Source organism: Salvelinus namaycush, chromosome 22 (assembly GCF_016432855.1).
Source record: "Salvelinus namaycush isolate Seneca chromosome 22, SaNama_1.0, whole genome shotgun sequence".
In the NCBI taxonomy this organism is placed as follows: domain Eukaryota; kingdom Metazoa; phylum Chordata; class Actinopteri; order Salmoniformes; family Salmonidae; genus Salvelinus; species Salvelinus namaycush.
In genome coordinates this window covers 6,189,290-6,209,806 of record NC_052328.1, presented here as the reverse complement: position 1 = coordinate 6,209,806, position 20,517 = coordinate 6,189,290, and the positions used below count along the sequence as shown (strand labels likewise).

At 43.2% G+C, this 20,517-nt stretch overlaps 1 protein-coding gene across 1 annotated transcript in view; it reads left to right on the top strand.

Annotated features, from left to right (window-relative positions):
- Positions 1 to 19,034, top strand: part of rassf4a (Ras association domain family member 4a) — an 86,558-nt gene extending 67,524 nt beyond the window's left edge. Inside the window, exons 4-11 of the mRNA XM_038960271.1 lie at positions 3,021 to 3,136; positions 3,210 to 3,292; positions 6,622 to 6,785; positions 7,215 to 7,316; positions 7,404 to 7,455; positions 7,633 to 7,754; positions 10,069 to 10,166; positions 16,184 to 19,034. Of these exons, the coding sequence (XP_038816199.1) occupies positions 3,021 to 3,136; positions 3,210 to 3,292; positions 6,622 to 6,785; positions 7,215 to 7,316; positions 7,404 to 7,455; positions 7,633 to 7,754; positions 10,069 to 10,166; positions 16,184 to 16,253 (807 nt within the window). The 3' untranslated portion in view covers positions 16,254 to 19,034. The remainder of the gene's footprint in view (positions 1 to 3,020; positions 3,137 to 3,209; positions 3,293 to 6,621; positions 6,786 to 7,214; positions 7,317 to 7,403; positions 7,456 to 7,632; positions 7,755 to 10,068; positions 10,167 to 16,183) is intronic.
- Positions 19,035 to 20,517: the final 1,483 nt, after the last annotated feature.

Sequence of the window (20,517 nt, the reverse complement as noted above, 5' to 3'; positions counted from 1 at the left end):
ATATTTAGCACCCTAACAACTGCTCATTCGGATTTAGAAATGCAATGTACATATTTACGCTGATCTGGCACCTATGATCATCACTCAAGAGGGAAAGTCATGACACGGTCCTCATGAGAGCCAGTTTCATCATAACGCTTGTTGATTTTTGAAACTGCAATTGAAGAAACTTTCAAAGTTCTTGAAAATGTCCGTGTTGACTGACCTTCATGTCTTAAAGTAATGATGGACTGGCGTTTCTCTTTGCTTATTTGAGCTATTCTTGCCATGATATGGACTTGGTATTTTACTAAATATGGCTATCTTCTGTATACTACCCCTACCTTGTCACAACACAACTGATTGGCTCAAACACATTAAGAAGGAAACGTATTCCACAAATTAACCTTTAAGAAGGCACACCTGTTGAAATGTATATGAAGCTGGTTGAGAGAATGCCAAGTGTGCAAAGCTGTCATCAAGGCAAAGGTGGCTATTTGAAGAATCTCAGGTGGCTATTTGAAGAATCTCAAATATAAAATCTATTTTGATTTGTTTAACACTTTTTTGGTTACTACATGATTCCATATGTGTTATTTAATTTTTTTGATGTCTTCACTATTATTCTACAATGTAGAAAATAGTAAAAAAATAGAGAAAAACCCTTGAATGAGTAGGTGTTCTAAAACTTTATACCGGTAGTGTGTGTGTAAATATATATTTTTTGTACCAACAGGGGTCATACAATTCTAAATAAAATAGCTAAATGATCCTTGGTATGGCCATCTTACGAAATAATGAGGATTTACAGTGCATTCACAAAGTATTGAGACCCCTTGACTTTTTCCACATTTTGTTACGTTACAGCCTTATTCTAAAATGTATGAAATGTTTTTTTCCAACATCAATCTACACACAATAACCCATAATGACAAAGCAAAAACAGATTTGTAGGCATTTTTGCAGATTTAGACCAGTGGGGTCTGTTTGTGTTTGAACAGAGCCCCAAGACCAGCTTGCTAAGGGGACTCTTCTCTAGGTTTATCTCTCTGTAGGTGATGGTTTGTTATGGAGGTTTGGGAATCGCTTCCTTTTAGGTGGTTGTAGAATTTAACCCGCTCTTTTCTGGTATCGGCCTAATTCTGCTGCCGTTTTACGTTATACACGGAGGATGTTTTTGCAGATTTAATCTCAATTTGGTGTTTGTCCCATGTGAATTCTTGGTTGGTGAGCGGACCCCAGACCTCAGAACCATAAATGGCAAAGGGTTCTATAACTGATTCAAGTATTTTTAGCCAGATCCTATTTGGGATGTCGAATTTTATGTTCCTTTTGTTGGCGTAGAAGGCCCTTCTTGCGTTGTCTCTCAGATCGTTCACAGCTTTGTGAAAGTTACCTGTGGTGCTGATGTTTAGGCCGAGGTAAGTATAGTGTGCTCTGGGGCAACAGTGTCTAGATTAAATTTGTTTTTATGGTCTTGGTAACTACCTTTTTTTCCGATTATCTTTGTTTTACTGAGATTTACTGTCGGGGCCCTGGTCTGACAGAATCTCTGCAGAAGATCTAGGTGATGCTGTAGGCCCTCCTTGGTTGAGGACAGAAGCACCAGATCATCAGCAAACAATATACATTTGACTTCAGTGCTGCAGACTGTTTTAGTGCCCTCGCCAATTCGTTGATATATACAGTAGATCAGCCTAATCGAGGTTTAGATTACATCTCACATTCCAGTGTTCAAACTTGAGGACAAGGCTGCATGTGAATTCTCTTATTGTGACTCAGTGCAGCAAATAGCAATGTGCGCTTTAGGTATAATGCCAGGAGTCACTTGTAGATTTGACAGCTCTAACACAGTTGCACCTCCAACACCACCAAAGCAAGGAAGCAAGCAATGTCGGCTAAAGCGGACCTGATTGAATAGAGCCCCTAGTCTTTGTTTGTGTGTGTGTTTGTCCATACAGCCATTCCATGGGGTCTCTACCCTCACATTCCCTCTCCCTCCCCAGCCTGCATGCCTGATAGCTGCTCTAGGGCTTGGCCTGTGGGGGTGATGGGGCTGGTGGTTCTAGTCCTGATGGCGCGGGGCAGCGAAGCTGAGACAGAGTGTTTCATCTGGGACTTGGAGAACAGCCATCCTCTGGAGCCTTACGGGGCCACAGCTAGGGTGCGCCACTGGTCTGGCCAGTGCTTGGATACTGGTTATAAACCCCTCCAGGGACTGGGAGCACTGGGATGGAGACTGAGAGAATGACTGTGCTTGGTGGGCCGGGACCTCCAAGGTCTCAGTGATGGTGGGGAGGTGAGGGGCAGAAGCAGCCATCTATGCTTCATATTACAGAGGAGAGAGAGGAGGGTTAGAGATCTGTGTGTTGTGTTTGTAAGACAATTACTAAATTAGAGGAATGATAGTATCAATGAGTCACGAGGACTCACGTGTGTCTTTTTCCTTACTATTACCATTACCATTACCGTTCTATATTCCAACATCTACGTATGTTGGAAACCCACATGGATAGTAGGATCTTTGGAATTTTCTATGGTGACATCCCACCTTTTATACTACTGTGTCAATATGGTATAAAGAGAATCCCCAAAAATATTTTGTGCACATATAAATTATATATTTTTTAAAATGAATAATACTTAAAGCCAGATAAAGCAATTATACTTTAAACCAGCTACATTTTCTGTCTAAACAAAATAACATTTGACCAGTGGTAAAAGTACCATATCCTCAAATTTTAGACCTAGCTGAAGATTTGAGCAACGATATTGGAGATGAGCTCACCTGTGATGAAGTGCATTACAATCTCTGCTTGCTGCACTGACAGTAAAAATCCACTCTGAGACTGACAGACCTGTAGCTGGTCCGAAGAGCAAGTGTGTGACCGGCCACACGACCGTGTGTGATTGAGTGAGAGTATGAGCAGAGCATGAGGCAGCGCGTTTTATACAGACACACCGTGTGTGTGTGTGTGTGTGTGTGTGTGTGTGTGTGTGTGTGTGTGTGTGTGTGTGTGTGTGTGTGTGTGTGTGTGTAGGAGGAGCAAGCGCTGGTCGTCGAGGGGTTGTTGAATATCTACTGGGGTCTGCGGCGACCAATCAGACTGCAGATGCACGATGACAACGAGAGACTCCACTACGGAGGAGTCAACAGGTACACACACACACACAAATGCACTAAGCCTACGTGAGTGCCAATCAGTTATGTCAATAATTTGTGTTTGTAGGAATGAGAGATCCCAGGTTCTTCCAAAGCAGACAGAATCTAACAACAACATACTCGACAGAACTACTGACCCTGCCTTGACCAGTAAGTACACACACGAACAGACAGACATTTACATTTTAGTCATTTAGCAGACGCTCTTATTCAGAGCGACTTACAGTTAGTGCATTCATCTTAAGATACACTTTATACAAAAGTATGTGGACACCGCTTCAAATTAGTGGATTCGGCTATTTCAGCCACACCCGTTGCTGACAGGTGTATAAAATCGAGCACCAAGCTATGCAATCTCCATAGACAAACATTGGCAGTAGAATGGCCTTACTGAAGAGCCCAGTGACTTTCAGCGTGGCACCGTCATAGGATGCCACCTTTCCAACAAGTCAGTTCGTCACATTTCTTCCCTGCTAGAGCTGCCCCGTTCAACTGTAAGTGCTGTTATTGTGAAGGAGAAACAACGGCTCAGCCACTAAGTGATAGGCCACACAAGCTCGCAGAGCAGGACTGCCGAGTGCTGAAGCACGTAGTGCGTAAAAATCATCTGTTCTTGCTTTCAACACTTACTACCGAGTTCCAAACTGCCTCCGGAAGCTATGTCAGCACAAGAACTGTTCGTCGGGAGCTTCATGAAAGGGGTTTCCATGGCCGAGCAGCTGCATACAAGCCTATGATCACCAAGTGCAATGGCAAGAGTCGGCTGGAGTGGTGTAAAGCTCGCCGCCATTGGACTCTGGAGCAGTGGAAACGCATTCTCTGGAGTGATGAATCACTCATCACCATCTGGCAGTCCGACGAACGAATCTGGGTTTGGCGAATGCCAGGAGAACGCTACCTGCCCAAATGCATAGTGCCAACTGTAAAGTTTGGTGGAGGAGGAATAATGGTCTGGGTCTGTTTTTCATGGTTCGGGCTAGGCCCCTTAGTTCAAGTGAAGGGAAATCTTAATGCTACAGCATACAATTACATTCTAGATGCTTCTGTGCTTCCAACTTTGTGGCAACAATTTGGAGAAGGCCATTTCCTGTTTCAGCATGACAATGCCCCCGTGCACAAAGTGAGGTCCATACAAAAATGGTTTGTCGAGATCGGTGTGGAAGAACTTGACTGGCCTGCACAGAGCCCTGACCTCAACCCCATCGAACACCTTTGGGATGAATTGGAACACTGACTGCGAGCCAGGCCTAATCGCCCAACATCAGTTCCCGACCTTGCTGATGCTCTTGTGGCTGAATGGAAGCAAGTCCCCGCAGCAATGTTCCAACATCTAGTGGAAAGCCTTCCCAGAAGAGTGGAGGCTGTTATAGCAGCAAAGGAGGACCAACTCCATATTAATGCCCATGATTTTGGAATGAGATGTTCGACTAGCAGGTGTCCACATACTTTTGGTCAAGTAGTGTAGCTAAGTCAGACAACCACATATCACAGTCATAAGTACGTTTGTCCTCAGTAAGTAGTTATCAGCAGTCAGAGCAACAACAAATACAATAAGTCAACAGTGAGTCTTTTTTTGTGTGGGGTGGGTGGGGGTGTGAGGGGGTTGCTGTGGGATTATTTAAGATACTCTTTGAAGATGTAGGGTTTCAGATGTTTTCTGAAGATGGGCAGGGACTCTGCTGTCCTAGCTTCAGGGGGAAGCTGGTTCCACCATTGGAGTGCCCAGGCAGAAAAGAGCTTGGACTGGGCTGAGCGGGAGCTGACCCCCCGCTGGGGTGGGAGGGCCAAGAGACCAGAGGTGGCAGAACAGAGTGATCGGGTTGGGGTGTAGGTTTTGAGCATAGCCTGATGGTAGGGAGGGACAGCTCCTCTTGCCGCACCATAGGCAAGTACAATGGTCTTGTAGGGGATGCGAGCTTTGACTGGAAGCCGTTGGAAGGTGCGGAGGAGCGTGTGACATGGGAAAACTTTGGAAGGTTGAAAACCAGCTGGGCTGCAGCGTTCTGGATAAATTGCAGGGGTTTGAAGCCAGGAGCCCAGCCAACAGTGAGCTGCAGCAGTCCAGACGGGAGATGACAAGTGCCTGGATTAGGACCTACGCCGCTTATTATGTGAGGTAGGGTGGTACTCTGGGCGTTAATCTGCAGGAGGGAGTCACTGCTTTGATGTTTACAGAGAACGACAGGGTTTTGTACAGGGTCACGCCAAGGTTCTTTGCACTCTGGGAGGGGGACACTGTGGAGTTATCAACCGTGATGGAGAGGTCTTTGAGTGGGCAGGCCTTCCCGGGAGGAAGAGCAACTCCATCTGGTAGAGGTTAAGCTTGAGGTGGTGGGCCGACATCCAGACAGTCAACACACACACACACACACACACACACACACACACACACACACACACACACACACACACACACACACACACACGTGTAATCCTGCTCTATCAATCCTGTCACCTGTCGTATTACTCTATAATTAAATCTTCAGTATACCGGCCTCCTACAGCACATGTGCAGACAAACACAGAGACACCTGAGCAGGGATTACAGCTGTAGATATGCTGCCATGTGCACTTCCAGCTGGGAGGGGATACCCACTTGAAAAAAATAGCATTGATTAGGAAACTGTTATAAATACGTACATATATCGTATTTTTTCCACAATAAATATTTGAGCTTTGGATTGTATTCAGACTCGTTGACTTTTTCCACATTTGACATTTTCCACGTTACAGCCTTTTTCTGAAATTGATTAAATCGTTTTTTCCCCATATCAATCTACACACAATACCCTATAATGACAAATTAAAAACTGTTTTTTTTAATAGAATATATCACATTTACATAAGTATTCAGACCCTTTACTCTGTACTTTGTTGAAGCACCTGTAGCAACGATTACAGCCTTGAGTCTTCTTGGGTATGGTGGCCACTGTGTTCTTGGGGAACTGCAGAAATGTTTTGTTACCCTTGCCCAGATCTGTCCCAGAGCTCTACGGACAATTCCTTCAACCTCATGGCTTGGGTTTTGCTCTGACATGTGCTGTCAACTGTGGGACTTTATACTGTATAGGTAAACAGGCAGCACCTAAGCTCCATTTTGAGTCTCATAACAAAGGGTCTGAATACTTATGTAAATATGCTATTTCTGTTATTTAAAAAATAAATAAATTGCAAACATTTCTAAAAACCCGTTTTGCTTTGTCATTATGGGGTATTGTGTGTAGATTGTTGTGGAAAAACATTTATTTAATCAATTTTAGAATAAGGCTGTAACGTAACAAATGTGGAAAAAGTCAAAGGGTCTGAATACTTTCCGAAGGTCCTGTACATATCTATAAATACACTAAAAGTATTACGGCCTGTACAGCCACTGTATGAACATGACTTTTGAGTTGGAGTATGAGGGGGAGGAGGATGATGAGGGTAAGGAGGAGGAGCAGAAAGAAGAGGAAGTTCTAATCCTTTGTTCTCTCCCTCAGGTAGTCTAGAGGAGGACGACGAGGAGGTCCCCCAGCTGCTGCGGACCAGGAGTGATGCCTCCTTCATGGGGGTCACCAGAAGGTCAAAGACACACGCACACTCTGACCTGCAGCACTTACGCTCACACAGATTCTCCATCAATGGACACTTCTATAACCACAAGGTAACACATGCATATCTACACACACACACACACACACACACACACACACACACACACACACACACACACACACACACACACACACACACACACACACACACACACACACACATAGCTGTGCTTACTGGTGACTCCAAAGTTTTTACATGCCCTTTTTCAGAAAATATCTGGAAAACCCTACCTCTTCAAAAAGTTTCTTGATTTTTCTAATATCTGCTTTATTTCTGCGTTTTTTAACTGACTATGACTTGTGATACGTGGAGGTCTCACCTAGTTGCCTTTAGATGTCTGCTAAATTACTGAAATGTAAATGTCAATTATATTGATCAGTTTTGGGCCCACTGCCCTTTTCACTGTATATATTTGCTATGTGTGTATGTGTGTGTTTATGTGTGTGTGTGGGTGCACTCGTGCATGTGTTCTCTCCAGACATCAGTATTTACTCCAGCGTTCGGGTCGGTCACTAACGTCCGAGTCAACAGCTCCATGACAACACTACAGGTCCTCAACCTGCTGCTACAAAAGTTCAGAGTGAGTTCTACACACACTCACACAATACACACACACACTAGTTTCTCAGATGTGATTGTCATGTTTCTGACTTGTCTGTGTCTCCAGGTGGAGAATAAAGCAGATGAGTTTGTTCTCTACATGGTCCATGAGTCTGGTGGTAAGTGACCACATCTCGTTCTTTTGTGCCGTGTGTGTGTTAATGCGTGGGTATGTATGGAATAGTATATTTATGTGTGTGTGTGTGTGTGTGTGTGTGTGTGTGTGTGTGTGTGTGTGTGTGTGTGTGTGTGTGTGTGTGTGTGTGTGTGTGTGTGTGTGTGTGTGTGTGTTGCAGAGAGAACCCCATTGAAGGACAGTGAGTATCCTCTGGTGTACCGTGTGCTTCATGGACCCTGTGAGAAGATCTCCAAGATCTTTATTATGGAGACGGATCTAGGGGAGGAGGTCACACATGACGTGAGCCTGCACTCTCTCTCTCTTTCTCTCTCTCTTTCACACTGTATGTGTATTCTAAGAGGTTGGACCTCCATGTTGTGGTGGCCCTCCAAATACAGACCCATAGCAATATCCCATTGACATACTCAGTGGTATTTGATCTAATGGAATGCTGACGATAGACTTCCCTGTTAGGACTGTATTAACAATTGGGGCAGTAGCTGTTGAATTGCAGACTGCTATTGCAGCTGCTACAGTATTGTTGACCGTGAATATATCCTTCTGTTCAGCGTAATGTTAGGCTCAAAGGTAAATACTGCTGTTGTTGTTTTTCCTATACAGCTGGGTCATCATAGTTATGTGGCTGCATTGTATTTCTCTTCAGCTTAATGGGACTCTGGTGCACTGTGTGGACTTGCAAATACACATGTAGTAGCTCTTTCCTGCAGTCAAATGCCCTAGTGGCCTCATAGGTGGAATGTTATTCATATTTTTCATAATTTGATAATTAATCAACATTATTTCAAAAACCAGAAACTCTGTTGTTATTATTTCAGAAACTCCGGTGTTTCTATGTCAAGCGGTTTTGTTATATTTCAGTCTTCTGTTCTGTAAACTCAGCAAAAAAAGAAACGTCCTCTCACTGTCAACAGCATTTATTTTCAGCAAACTTAACATGTGTAAATATTTGTATGAACATAACAAGATTCAAAAACTGAAACAAACTGTGTGACTAACAGAGATGTGACTAACAGAGATGGAATAATGTGTCCCTGAACAAAGGGGGGTCAAAATCAAAAGTAACAGTCAGTATCTGGTGTGGCCACCAGCTACATTAAGTACTGCAGTGCATCTCCTCCTCGTGGACTGCACAATATTTTTAACATCTCACAGTTCTTGCTGTGAAATGTTACCCTACTCTTCCACCAAGGCACCTGCAAGTTCCCTGACATTTCTGGGGGGGAATGGCCTTAGCAATGGCCTTAGCCCTCACCCTCCGATCCAACAGGTCCCAGATGTGCTCAATGAGATTGAGATCCTGGCTTTTCGCTGGCCATGGCAGAACACTGACATTCCTGTCTTGCAGGAAATCACGCACAGAACGAGCAGTATGGCTGGTGGTATTGTCATGCTTGAGGGTCATGTCAGGTTGAGCCTGCAGGAAGAGTACCACATGAGGGAGGAGGATGTCTTCCCTGTAACGCACAGTGTTGAGATTGCCTGCAATGACAACAAGCTCAGTCCGATGATGCTGTGACACACTGCCCCAGAACATGACGGACCCTCCACCTCCAAATTGCGCTCCAGAGTACAGGCCTCGGTGTAACGCTCATTCCTTCGACGATAAACGTGAATCCGACCATCACCCCTGGTGAGACAAAACCGCGACTCGTCAGATAAGAGCACTTTTTGAGCACTTTTTTACAACAGGCCTACAAGCCCTCAGTCCAGCCTCTCTCAGCCTATTGCGGACAGTCTGAGCACTGATGGAGGGATTGTGCATTCCTGGTGTAACTCGGGCAGTTGTTGCTGCCATCCTGTACCTGTCCCGCAGGTGTGAAGTTCGGATGTAACGATCCTGTGCAGGTGTTGTTACATATGGTCTGCGACTGCGAGGACGATCAGCTGTTCGTCCCGTGTCCCAGTATCGCTGTCTTAGGTGTCTCACAGTACGGACATTGCAATTTATTTTGGTGTTTTTCAGAGTCAGTAGATAGGCCTCTTTAGTGTCCTAAGTTTTCATAACTGTGACCTTAATTGCCTACCGTCTGTAAGCTGTTAGTGTCTTGACGACCGTTCCACAGGTGCATGTTCATTAATTGTTTATGGTTCATTGAACAAGCATGGGAAACAGTGTTTCAACCCTTTACAATGAAAATCTGTGAAGTTATTTGGATTTTTCTGAATTATCTTTGACAGACCGGGGTCCTGAAAAAAGGAGGTTTCTTATTTTGCTGAGTTCATATAAAGTGTAATTTTGGGATGCAAACTCAAAATGTAATACATTGGAACTCTATATCTGACATGGTAGAGGTGTCGTCCTTTTTTATCCCATAACTATGTGTGTGAGGTGTATACTTTTGTTTCAAACTAGATTTGTTTAAGACTACCAAGGAACACTCTGTGTGACCACTGTAGTAAAACTTTAAAGTGTTCTTGACAGAACATTTGTACTTTGATAAATGTTTATTTGCAAGTGCATAGTGTGCAAGAGTCCAACCATTCTACTCTCGTTTTGGCTTCTTCTACTCACATGTAATAAAATGATAGGCCTACTTCATGTTATGAGAAAATATTGCAGGTGTTATATAACAATACTTCTGTTTCTCCCCAGGTGGCGCAGTACATTAATTTTGAGATGCCAGTCCTGGATAGCTTTGTAGAGAAACTGAAAGAGGAAGAGGAGAGGGAGATTTCTAAACTGACCAGAAAGTAAGTATGTCACTCTTCACAACACACAAGTTTACCTAAGAGGTTTGGGTGGTTTTTACGTGTTTTACGTGTTTTTAGTGTTCTTGAGCAACATTTACTCTCGCAAAACAATTCTGAACTGTGCAAAAACTCCTGTACAACACAATTTATGTTGTGACTTTCATTCAAAGGAAGTAAACATTGCGGAACGTGACGCAATGGCTAGCTGCAGTATTCAGAACTTGCCTTGGATAATGGGCTGTGCCATTGATACAGTTAGTTTGGTGACAGGAAGATGTCTTGTAAGAGTTGAATGTTCATCTTGTCATTATTGCGCTGCTGTATATTGTTTCTATGGTGTGTCTATGGTTTGTCTTTCAGTGTGTTATTAGTGTGTTATTTCTGTAAACATTGTGCTGAATAGAATGACTTTCACCCACCAACAAAATGTTATGTCCTACTGAACAACATTACTCTGTGTTGACAGGATACCTTAAGGAGGATTTAAACTACAGCACGCGCACACACACACACACACACACACACACACACACACACACACACACACACACACACACACACACACACACACACACACACACCATCTTTGTGGTTCAGTTGGTAAGGCATGGCACTTGCAATGCAGGGTTGTGGGTTCGTTTCCATGGGAGACCCGTATGAAAAATATCTGCACTCACTGCTGTAGGTGGCTTTGGATAAGCGACTCTGCTAAATGACTAAAATGCTTATGTAATCCTGTCTGTAGCTTCAATCAATCAAATGTATTTATAAAGCCAATCAAAACAGTTTATTTATAAAGCCCTTTTTACATCAGCAGATGTCACAAAGTGCTTATACAGAAACCCAGCTTAAATCCCCAAAGAGCGAGCTGGGAAAAACTCCCTTGAAAGGTTGGAACATAGGAAGAAACCTAGAGAGGAACCAGGCTCTGATGGGTGGCCAGTCCTCTTCTGACTGTGTCGGTGGAGATTATAAGAGTACATAGCCATTAAGGCTAGATCGTTCTTCAAGACACTTCTGCGAGCAGGCCTTTCTAATCGACCTGGCACGGGTATCCTGGAAGGATACTGACCTCATCTCGTCAGTAGAGGATGCCTGGTTGTTCTTAAAAGTGCTTCTCTCACCATCATAAATTCTCACCATCATGCCCCCTTCAAAAAATTTAGAACTAAGAACAGATATAGCCCTTGGTTCACTCCAGACTTGACTGCCCTTGATCAGCACAAAAACACCCTGTGGCGTACTGCATTAGCATCAAATAGTTCCCGTGATATGCAACTTTTCAGGAAAGTCAGGAACAAATACACACAGTCAGTTAGGAAAGCTAAGGCTAGCTTTTTTAAACAGGAATTTGCATCCTGCAGCACTAATTCCAAAAAGTTTTGGGACACTGTAAAGTCCAGCTGCCCACTGCACTGAGACTAGGAAACACTGTCACCACTGATAAATCCCCGATAATCAAGAATTTCAATAAGCATTTCTCTACGGCTGGCCATGCTTGCCACCTGGCTACCCCAACCCCGGCCAACAGCTCTGCACCCCCCGCATCAACTGTCCCAAGCCCCCCCCCCCGGCTTCTCCTTCACCCAAATCCAGACAGCTCTGTTGTCTGGATGTTCTGAAAGAGCTGCAAAATCTGGATCCCTACAAATCAGCTGGGCAAGACAATCTGGACCCTCTCTTCCTAAAATTATCCGCTGCCATTGTTGCAACCCCTATTACTAGTCTGTTCAACCTCTCATTCGTATCGTCTGAGATTCCTAAAGATTGGAAAGCGGCCTCTTCAAAGAGGGAGACACTCTAGACCTAAACTGTTACAGTCATATTTCCATCCTGCCCTGCCTTTCTAAGGTCTTCGAAAGCCAAGTGAACAAACAGATCACCGACCATTTCGAATCCCACCGCACCTTCTCCACTATGCAATCTGGTTTCCGAGCTGGTCATGGATGTACCTCAACCACGCTCAAGGTCTCACATTAAGCATCTCCAATCCAAAGTTAAATCAAGAATTGGCTTCCTATTTCACAACAAAGCCTCCTTCACTCATGCTGCCAAACTTACCCTCGTAAAACTGACTATCCTACCGATCCTTGACTTCGGCGATGTCATTTACAAATTAGCCTCCAACACTCTACTCAGCAAACTGGATGTAGTCTATCACAGTGCCAGTCGTTTTGTCACCAAAGCCCCATATACTACCCACCACTGCGACCTGTATGCTCTCGTTGGCTGGTCCTCGCTACATATTCGTCGCCAAACCCATTGTCTCCAGGTCATCTATAAGTCTTTGCTAGGTATAGCTCCGCCTTATCTCAGCTCACTGGTCACCATAGCAACACCCACCCGTAGCACACTCTCCAGCAGGTGTATTTCACTGGTCATCCCCATAGCCAAGACCTCTTTGGCCGCCTTTCCTTCCAGTTCTCTGCTGCCAATGGCTGGAACAAATTGCAAAAATCACTGAAGTTGGAGACTTATATCTCCCTCACTAACTTTAAGCGTCAGCTGTCAGAGCAGTATACCGATCGCTGCAGCTGTACACAGCCCATCTGTAAATAGCCCATCCAACCAACTACCTACCTCATCCCCATATTTGTTTTAGTTTTTCTGCTCTTTTTCACACCAGTATTTCTACTTTCACATCCTCATCTGCACATATATCACTCCAGTGTAAATTGCTAAATTATAATTACTATTTATTGCCTTACCTCCTTACTTCATTTGCACACACTGTACACAGATTTTTCTATTGTGTTATTGACTGTACTTTTGTTTATCCAATGTGTAACTCTGTGTTGTTGTTTTTGTCGTACTGCTTTGCTTTATCTTGGCCAGGTCGCAGTTGTAAATTAGAACTTTTTCTCAACTGGCCTACCTGGTTAAATAAAGGTGAAATAAAGAAATACATTTTATTTTTTTTAAAGATGTTCAAACATTCAAAGATGACGAACATGGTCAACTAATAATCAGAGTGGTTGTAGAGGGTGCAACAGGTCAGCACCTCAGGAGTAAATGTCAGTTGGCTTTTCATAGCCGAGCATTCAGAAGTTCAGACAGCAGGTGCAGTAGAGAGAGACAGAGGGAGAGAGTCCGGCCATCAGACTGCTGAACAGCCATCCTGTAGTTGAGTAGTAAGTAGTATGAGACTCACTTACACACAGACACCTTATACACATGCAGTCTCCGTAGACACACACGCATACACCCATATGTAACGGATGTGAAATGGCTAGCTAGTTAGCGGGTACGCGCTAGTAGCGTTTCAATCAGTTACGTCACTTGCTCTGAAACCTACAAGTAGTGTTGCACCTTGCTCTGCAAGGGCCGCGGCCTTTGTGGAGCGATGGGTAACGATGCTTCGTGGGCGACCGTTGTTGATGTGTGCAGAAGGTCCCAGGTTCGCGCCCGTGTCGGGGCGAGGGGACGACGTAAAGTTCTACTGTTACATTGATGCTGTTGACCCGGATCACTGGTTGCTGCGGAAAAGGAGGAGGTTGAAAGGGGGGTGAGTGTAACGGATGTGAAATGGCTAGCTAGTTAGCGGGTACACGCTAGTAGCGTTTCAATCAGTTACGTCACTTGCTCTGAAACCTACAAGTAGTGTTGCCCCTTGCTCTGCAAGGGCCGCGGCTTTTGTGGAGCGATGGGTAACGACGCTTCGTGGGTGACTGTTGTTGATGTGTGCAGAGGGTCCCTGGTTCGCGCCCGTGTTGGGGCGAGGGGACGCTGTAAAGTTAAACTGTTACACATACACAAACACACACAGCCAACGCTGCTGTCCCATGTATTCTAATATATTTCACTACTGTGCATAATTGCATTTTTGTATGTTTATACACACTGCATATTTATTATTATTATTATAAACATTTATTGAACCTTTATTTAACTAGGCAAGTCAGTTAAGAACAAATTCTTATTTACAATGGCGGCCTACACCGGCCAAATCCGGATGACGCTGGGCCAATTGTGTCTGTCGCCCTATGGGACTCCCAATCACGGCCGGTTGTTATACAGCCTGGAATTGAACCAGGGTGTCTGTAGTGACGCCTCGAGCACTGAGATGCAGTGCCTTTGACCGCTGCGCCACTCAGGGTCCCATATTTATATACTGTATTCTTATTTATGTACTGGATTATATACCGGATTCCTATTAATATACTGTATTCTTCACATACAGTGGGGAGAACAAGTATTTGATACACTGCCAATTTTGCAGGTTGTCCTACTTACAAAGCATGTAGAGGTCTGTAATTTTTATCATATGTACACTTCAACTGTGAGAGACGGAATCTAAAACAAAAATCCAGAAAATCACATTGTATGATTTTTAAGTAATTAATTTGCATTTTATTGCATGACATAAGTATTTGATACATCAGAAAAGCACTTAATATTTGGTACAGAAACCTTTGTTTGCAATTACAGACCATACGTTTCCTGTAGTTCTTGACCAGGTTTGCACACACTGCAGCAGGGATTTTGGCCCACTCCTCCATACAGACCTTCTCCAGATCCTTCAGATTTCGGGGCTGTCGCTGGGCAATACGGACTTTCAGCTCCCTCCAAAGATTTTCTATTGGGTTCAGGTCTGGAGACTGGCTAGGCCACTCCAGGACCTTGAGATGCTTCTTACGGAGCCACTCCTTAGTTGCCCTGGCTGTGTGTTTCGGGTCATTGTCATGCTGGAAGACCCAGCCACGACCCATCTTCAATGCTCTTACTGAGGGAAGGAGGTTGATGGCCAAGATCTCGCGATACATGGCCCCATCCATCCTCCCCTCAATACGGTGCAGTCGTCCTGTCCCCTTTGCAGAAAAGCATCCCCAAAGAATGATGTTTCCCACCTCCATGCTTCACGGTTGGGATGGTGTTCTTGGGGTTGTACTCATCCTTCTTCTTCCTCCAAACACGGCGAGTGGAGTTTAGACCAAAAAGCTCTATTTGTGTCTCATCAGACCACATGACCTTCTCCCATTCCTCCTCTGGATCATCCAGATGGTCATTGGCAAACTTCAGACATGCGCTGGCTTGAGCAGGGGGACCTTGCGTGTGCTGCAGGATTTTAATCCATGACGGCGTAGTGTGTTACTAATGGTTTTCTTTGAGACTGTGGTCCCAGCTCTCTTCAGGTCATTGACCAGGTCCTGCCGTGTAGTTCTGGGCTGATCCCTCACCTTCCTCATGATCATTGATGCCCCACAAGGTGAGATCTTGCATGGAGCCCCAGACCGAGGATGATTGACCGTCATCTTGAACTTCTTCCATTTTCTAATAATTGCGCCAACAGTTGTTGCCTTCTCACCAAGCTGCTTGCCTATTGTCCTCTACATGCTTTGTAAGTAGGAAAGCCTGCAAAATCGGCATTGTATCAAATACTTGTTCTCCCCACTGTAGCTCATTATAAAATATCTACCACTGTACATAATTGCATTTTTGTCACACTGTTTATACACACAGTGTATTTATATACTGGATTCTTGACATAGCCCACTGTAATATTTATACTGCTGTACATATCGATCTTAGTAGGTATTTTTGGTGTATATTCGCATAGATCGCATTTTGGATAACTGGTACAGTGTTGGGTTTTCAACTGGATTCGTCCTGACATTTGTTATTTCTTGATTCTAGTTTTTGATTATTATTTGTGTACTTGTTTGACATTTTTACTGAACTGTAACACAGGAGCTAGTAACACATGCAATTCGCTGCACCCGCTATAACATCTGCTAAACTCTGTACGCAACCAATAAGCTTTTATTTGTAGATGCCTTTAGGAGAATATAAACAGGAAATCAGTTTTTGTCAAAGTGTAATAAGGCCACGACCATTCACCACCATACCGTGTGTGTGTGTGTGTGTGTGTGTGTGTGTGTGTGTGTGTGTGTGTGTGTGTGTGTGTGTGTGTGTGTGTGTGTGTGTGTGTGTGTGTGTGTGTGTGTGTGTGTGTGTGTGTGTGTGTGTGTGTGTGTGTGTGTGTGTGTGTGTGTGTGTGTGTGTGTGTGTGTCCATAGGTACAGCGCACTGAAGTCCATGATTCGACAGCAGCTGGAGGGCATCACTGACACTACTGACCGAGTCTGAGTGTGTGTGCGCGCGTGCGTGTTCACAGGACCATTACACTGTTACAGTGAGAGGAAGTCAAGCGGATTGTTTGAGCACTGAGACCTTTCTTCTTGTACTACTACAGTTGAACAATAGCATGTATAGCTTTTTCTAGTAATGAAAACTACAGACATGTTGGAAGCTTTCTACAGTAGGGAATGTCATTTAAACAGCAATAAGAATGCAATACTGCCATATCTTGCATCAATGTTTGTCACTTTGCAAATTAACTGTAGTCATAGAATTTGTAACTTTTCTGCTACTGTATTGTCTATGATTGAATACTTTCCGTTGATCTTGTTGTTTACCATCTTTGGTCAAATACTGATTTCTGTGTGTCTTCGAGGTCAAGGTCTTCTAAAACTGAGCATTCTTCGAAAGGCAACATTTCTGTCAAGGCCGATTTCTGATTTAGCCACTGACAGATTTATAAGAGAGCTACAGGACGTGCAGGCTTTTTTTCCAGGCCTGCACGTCTAACACACATCTCCAGCACCAGAGTTGGAGACCTAAACTTGTGTTCACATAACTGTGCTACAGGTTTCTGCAGGGTTAGCAGACCTGATAAACCCATACTGTATTTTACCACACAGATAAAACACACACAAACACACACCTCATTGTTCTCCCACAGAAAGGGGTAGAGTTGTTTCCAGGGTGACTGAAGCAGAGTTAGTATTGTTCTAAGAGTGAGTGACCCTCTCCACCTGTGTGTGTGTGTGAGAGAGAGAGAGTTGGTCACGCCAGTCCTTTATTCTGTTTCAGTAGTTGAATCAGAACAGAACGTTTACAGAATGTATGTCTCTCTCATCAGAGAGGTTAGAGGTTTTGTTCCATTCTGTTCTAATAAACACTGTAACTCTAATAGGACTTGCACTCCTGCCAACCACTGTGTGTGTGTGTGTGTGTGTGTGTGTGTGTGTGTGTGTGTGTGTGTGTGTGTGTGTGTGTGTGTGTGTGTGTGTGTGTGTGTGTGTGTGTGTGTTAGAGAGAAAGTAATGGCTAGCCCATCAGGGTTATATAGCAGGTGGGTGGGTATAATAGATATTACCACACACACAAACACAAAGCATTTCACTGTATGTAAAAAAGACAGGAGACTTTTAGTTTGCAATTATATACAGTTTAAAAAATATGACTATTTGGATTCCCTTTTCAATGGTTCATCACAATGGAGACACGACAAAAGACAGAAAATAAAAAAAGTGTTGTCATATTTAGCAGCGGCAGCTCAAGGAAGCTGCAGGGTTTACTCTAGTGTAGCTGACCAGCACCCTTGTTCAACCATCCTTATCTTGCGAGATCACATTCTGTTTCAGATTTCACACTGCCCCCCTGTTATAGTGGATCTGGTGAAAAAGCACTTCACTGAAAATTACAGTAATGTATTATTATGCTACATATTGTTATTATGCATTTATTTCTGCATTTAGTATTAAACAGTAGTGTGGTCTGGTGCCAAATTAACGTTGTATTTGAAGAATATAATAGAATATAGTGAATAGAAGAATCCACATACTGTCACCATATTCAGTGTTTGGAGAAAGTAGAGCAGTCAGAAATCAACAAGACACATTTAATTATTGATGACTGTGCGATAGGCCTGATGTATCGGAATTATCGTCACACTTCTCCTGACCCCATTGACAGTCTGAGAGAGAAATAAATCTGTCCACAAGGTTTTACGCAGCCCAAAATCTGTCCTTCGCCCCTGTCCTAGCTACCATCAAAGATATTTATAACTAACCTTAACTGCTCCTTGTTCTATCTGCTACTGTCGTTGCCACTGCAACCTACTGTACTGGAGTGCTCCCGACTCCTGGCTTAAAAATGGACCAACAGTAGTATAAAGAGGTGTTCCTGCAGATGCAGAAATTCCCACATGCAGGAATTGTGCCTGTTATCATAGAGATAGATGACTCATCATGGATTTAACCAGTTTCAACATGGACATTGCCATTGAGGGCTTCCACCATTTTAAAGTTGTCAACTGGGTGGGATTCCTATGAGTTGGGAGCAATCAGCAAATGAAGAAGAAAAAGTATTTCTTTCAAATGGAGATAGCCTCAATGGCGCTTCCCATTCTGTCACAGATTCTATAATGGCACAGCTACAAAGATAGAACCTACCCTATACGATTGTATCTAGAATAGGACTGGTTCCAAAATCTGATAGGATTTTCTTTTGGATTCTAATAAGATGTTTTAATTGGAATCCCATAGGATTTTTTGACTAGGGTAAAAAAAAAAGTATGGACATTTTTTGACAGGACAGATGTAAGTACAGATCAGGAGACCGATATAGAGAGGGGTACAGAAAGTGGTTAAGGGTACACACAGTCAGCTGAGCCAAGGCTCGAACCACATCGCAGAGAGGGCATATACGTTATGGGCCAGAGTACGGAGCTTAGACCACTACACTAGACTCCAGCCAATGACATTGATTCTTGTATATAAAATCCTATAGAATAGAATCCTATAGAAGTCCAAAAGGACTGGTTCCAAATTCTGATAGATTTTTCTAATGGATTCTAATTGTTTGTTCTGTAGGATGCTATACGATTTCAATGTTTTTTTTCCTCCTATAGGATTTCTATAAATTGTAGATGGGAATTGTATAGATATTTACATTACATTCTAATGTATCCTCAACTTGGCTATGCACTATAGTTAACTTGGCTGCTTCTGTTCATGTATTATGTATATTTTGCAATACCAGGATCAGGTGTGCCAAGAGGTCACTAGATGAGCACTGGTAGTTACATCCAAGAGGGAGATGGGGAGGGAGCACCTTCTAGGGATGGAAGGAAGGGGGAACAGATCTGGGGGGAGGGAAGGACAGAAAGGAGGGAGGCAAGTAGGGAGCGAGAGGAGGTGGTACAGGTTTTTATTTTCCTCACCTTGTCCCAACATAAAGAGGGTAAAGGGAACATTCAATATTTTTGTAGGCATAGCTGACTATTATATATTAAATGAAAGAAATACTAATATCTTTGTGTAACTGTACCTAAAAATGTATGTTCCTTCCAATTGGTATTTGCATATAAGCAATGTAAAGGGGAAAACCTTGAATTCAGCCTTGAATCACTCCCATATTGTGGTAGTGATTAAAACCTAAATGAATATTTCCGATCAACAAAAATGTTGTAATTCATGTTTGTACTACAACAAATGAGAACAAACTATAACTGAATGGGTACATTTCTGAAAAATAGGATTCTGATTGGGGTAACAAAATCCTACAAGAATAGGATCCAGTAGGATGACTTGAATTCCAGTAAAATAGGATTCTGATAGAGGTGACACAATTTTATAGGATTGAGAGAATCCTATTGGATCCATTAGGATTACTAAAAGTCACCTTGTCCTAGAGAGATTTACACAGTTATCAACACGTCATGCCAGGGTAAGCCTACACGAAACACAGACCTTATTTTAAGTGTTAATAAAAAGATGAAGGAAAAAGGAAACTGCACACTGCTCTTGATAGTATCACCGATATTTAATAAGCTTTACGTATCGGCCACACGGCCTTCGTCAGAACTTTTGGGATTTTTGGAAAGTTGCACCCTTATGTAGACCTGGCCCCACCCACATCCGTTCTACATATCGAAGGGGGTTGGAGGCAAAGGAAAAAACAAATAAGTGCTACCAAATATAACAATATGCATTTCATAAATATTACACAAGTGTATAAATAAGGCATATTGAACACTTCTGTATAATCTCAATGAGGACATAGCAAGTTTGACCCTAATCTTAAATTCACTATTGAACGTGACACTCAACGTGTTCATTATCTCGATATGTGGATTGAGAAATCAAATGGAACCTTGTTCACAACTTTGTATAGAAAAGAAACGGACAGAAATACTCTATTACAGGGTGACAGCTTCCACCCTGAGCCATTAAAAAGAGGACTTCCAAGAAGCCAATTTTTTAGACTGCGCCGTATATGCCACTCCACAGATGATTATCTAGAAAAAGCAGCGGAGATGCGCATGAGGTTTCTAAAAAGAGGCTATTCGTCACAATGTGTGGATGAAGCTCATAATTTGGCATTGGAAAAAAACACGAGATGAACTGCTACAAAAAAGACCCGCTAAAGCTACAGAACACTCCGTAATGTTCACAACTACATATACTTTGAATTCGCGAAAAGTGGGAGATGTGGTCAAGAAACACTGGCATATTTTATCATCGGACCCAGCTTTGCCGGCTGAATTTAAATATCCACCACGTAT